General features: G+C 29.5%; 1 protein-coding gene across 2 annotated transcripts in view; it reads right to left on the bottom strand.

Annotated features, from left to right (window-relative positions):
- The window catches only part of LOC115234564 (thyrotropin-releasing hormone-degrading ectoenzyme-like), an 8,716-nt gene continuing 6,336 nt past the window's right edge, over nucleotides 1-2,380 (bottom strand). The window contains exons 8-13 of one of the 2 annotated variants that reach the window (XM_029805739.1): nucleotides 1,856-2,043; nucleotides 1,469-1,633; nucleotides 905-1,066; nucleotides 682-754; nucleotides 438-542; nucleotides 1-111 (exon numbers count right to left, since the gene is read on the bottom strand). In XM_029805739.1, the coding sequence (XP_029661599.1) occupies nucleotides 43-111; nucleotides 438-542; nucleotides 682-754; nucleotides 905-1,066; nucleotides 1,469-1,633; nucleotides 1,856-2,043 (762 nt within the window). In that variant the 3' untranslated portion in view covers nucleotides 1-42. The other variant, XM_029805738.1, reaches the window with a different exon arrangement.

The following is a 2,380-nucleotide window of genomic DNA, read 5'->3' as shown; positions in this document are numbered from 1 at the left end:
ATATATATAGCTGGCATTGATTTGCATGGATCTTTAACACAGTTAATTTCGCTTCCTGCAATTTTTCGTTTCGACGTATCCCGTATAAATTTCCTTCAATATCTTCAGTGTCTGCAAGAGAATATATGTATTTAAGAATCAAATATATTAGCACTTTGCAGGCAAACTTTTCGTTTCTTTTAAAACTGACAGTATATAAACAGCTGTGAAAGGATTCGTTTTATCATATGTATGCTTTCTTACTTTGTCATGTAAATTACGGTAAGTGATAAATATATCAGAATGAATTAAATGCGATTAGGTAACAATCTTCATAACAACCGACTAGCTGATGAAACAGCCAGAACGAAAAAAAAAACGGGATTTTGGATCGAGTGAAGTTTGGATGTCATGTACGAAACTTCATTTTACTTTCTGAATAACCAGAGACCTGTTACCTCACTTTTTTCTTCCTTGTACCACGCGACATTGATCCGGGCTTTATTAATAACCTGTTCGATCATGGTGTTGTATTTCTCGCTCTTGCCTCTTAATCGTCGTAGCTAAGAAAGAAAGAACGTGATAGTTACATAATACTTGGGCACTTTTTATACCCGCGAGGTATGCATATCCGTTTTCGGGGAACGCCATCGTTCACTTTCCGATCCTCGTTAAGTTTCACCATTCGCGCAATTTTCTTACCCATTCCACATCCTCTTCTTGACGAATACATTTCTCGAAGGCACGCAATATATTGATCAGAATAACATTCGCACTGGAAGTAAAACAATGAAAATATTGTTTTAACAAATATGAATATAAAATGTATAGAAGAATCAATTATTTGAAATGAAAATTTTTAATCGTTGATTCTTCGAGAAAACAGAGCCGATACTTGTTGTGCGCATAAATTTATTCAACTTACTAATTATTATGTTTTTCTGTTGCATTCGTATTAAACTTATCCCAATGTTGAATTAGGAATTCCATTGCAATGTGATATCCATGTGGATTTAACGCAACGGATGTTAGAGCCTTTTCTGCAATTTCAGGCGTATTGTTTTGTGAAAATATCATAGGCAGATATCTGAAAATATTTATATTAACATCATTTATGATTTACAAGAAATGTATATTAAATCTCGTATATACATCTTCTAATTAAAAAAAAAAAACATTAACTTTTTATTTAAATTTTTTATATGTTTAAAACTGTTTAAAACTGATTAAAAAAATTAAACTAATTAAAAATTAAAATTGATATGATTATCTCATCTTATAATAAAACTGTGAGATGATTTTTATGTAAAAGAAACCAAACATTAATTGAAAATTAAAAAATAGGTTTCTAAACAAAATGATGATATCACGTATAAAAAATAAAATATTTCTAATTTAAAGTAATTAAAACTAATTTTTAATGCCTTTTATATAATAATCATATAAAGAATTCTAATGTGTAAATAATTTTATTTTATATGTAACTTACTTTTTCAACAGATTCGGATTTTTATCACATCCTAATGCGAAGGCGAGGCTTTCCTTTTCATATATCGCTGATTCGTTGTACCTCTTCAAGAATGTCAGCCGTTCTTCGTTCTTAGCAATTTTCACAAATGTACAATACGTCCAGCTACGAAATTTCTCTGGAATACTAATTTAACGGCGATTTTTCTTCGATCGTAATAGCGTCTATACCGTTAAAACATGTTCATATTCTCATCGTATATTTAACACCGAATGCGATTTTCTGATTCTCATTTAATATTAACATACATACCGTGTCGATAACAAATAAATAAATTGCAAAAATAATCAATTATATTCAGCATTAAATATACGGCCAGTATTAGCAGTTGCAGCGCTAATTACTTACGAGTTTGATGATTCGTTTCGTATTTTGTGAGCAAAGTTGCGAGCTTCCCTTAAACATGCCCGATGACCCGCTAAACATGCCGATTTCATTAGATTGACCTCAAATTCTGTCCACAGCGTAGGATCTTTATGGACCAGCGATGGTGCCATTTTTCTGTACACCTTGTCTATGAATTTGCACATCACGAACTGAAAGAAGTCGGTTAAATTTTTGTTTTTAGATGGCAAAATTTCAATGTAATGTAAACAAATTTTTAAAAATGAAGTTAATTATATTAATATTTTAAGAAATATTAATTATATTAAGATTTTTTAAGCTAAATTATATATTATTTAGAGAGAGCAAGATTCAACTAATATATACATTAGATATTATAAGATACTGTAACTAAAATTAAACCCGCATAAACACAAAAAGATAATTAATTATTATATAATTTAAGAATAATTTTAAAAGTACAAAAGCTCTAAAATTATTGCTTCAAATATAATTTTGAAACTATATATTTTCTTTTTCTCTCTTTCC

The sequence above is a fragment of the Formica exsecta genome, unplaced genomic scaffold (assembly GCF_003651465.1).
Source record: "Formica exsecta isolate Colony F162 unplaced genomic scaffold, ASM365146v1 scaffold20, whole genome shotgun sequence".
Taxonomy (NCBI): domain Eukaryota; kingdom Metazoa; phylum Arthropoda; class Insecta; order Hymenoptera; family Formicidae; genus Formica; species Formica exsecta.
This window is presented reverse-complemented; position numbering and strand designations above follow the sequence as displayed.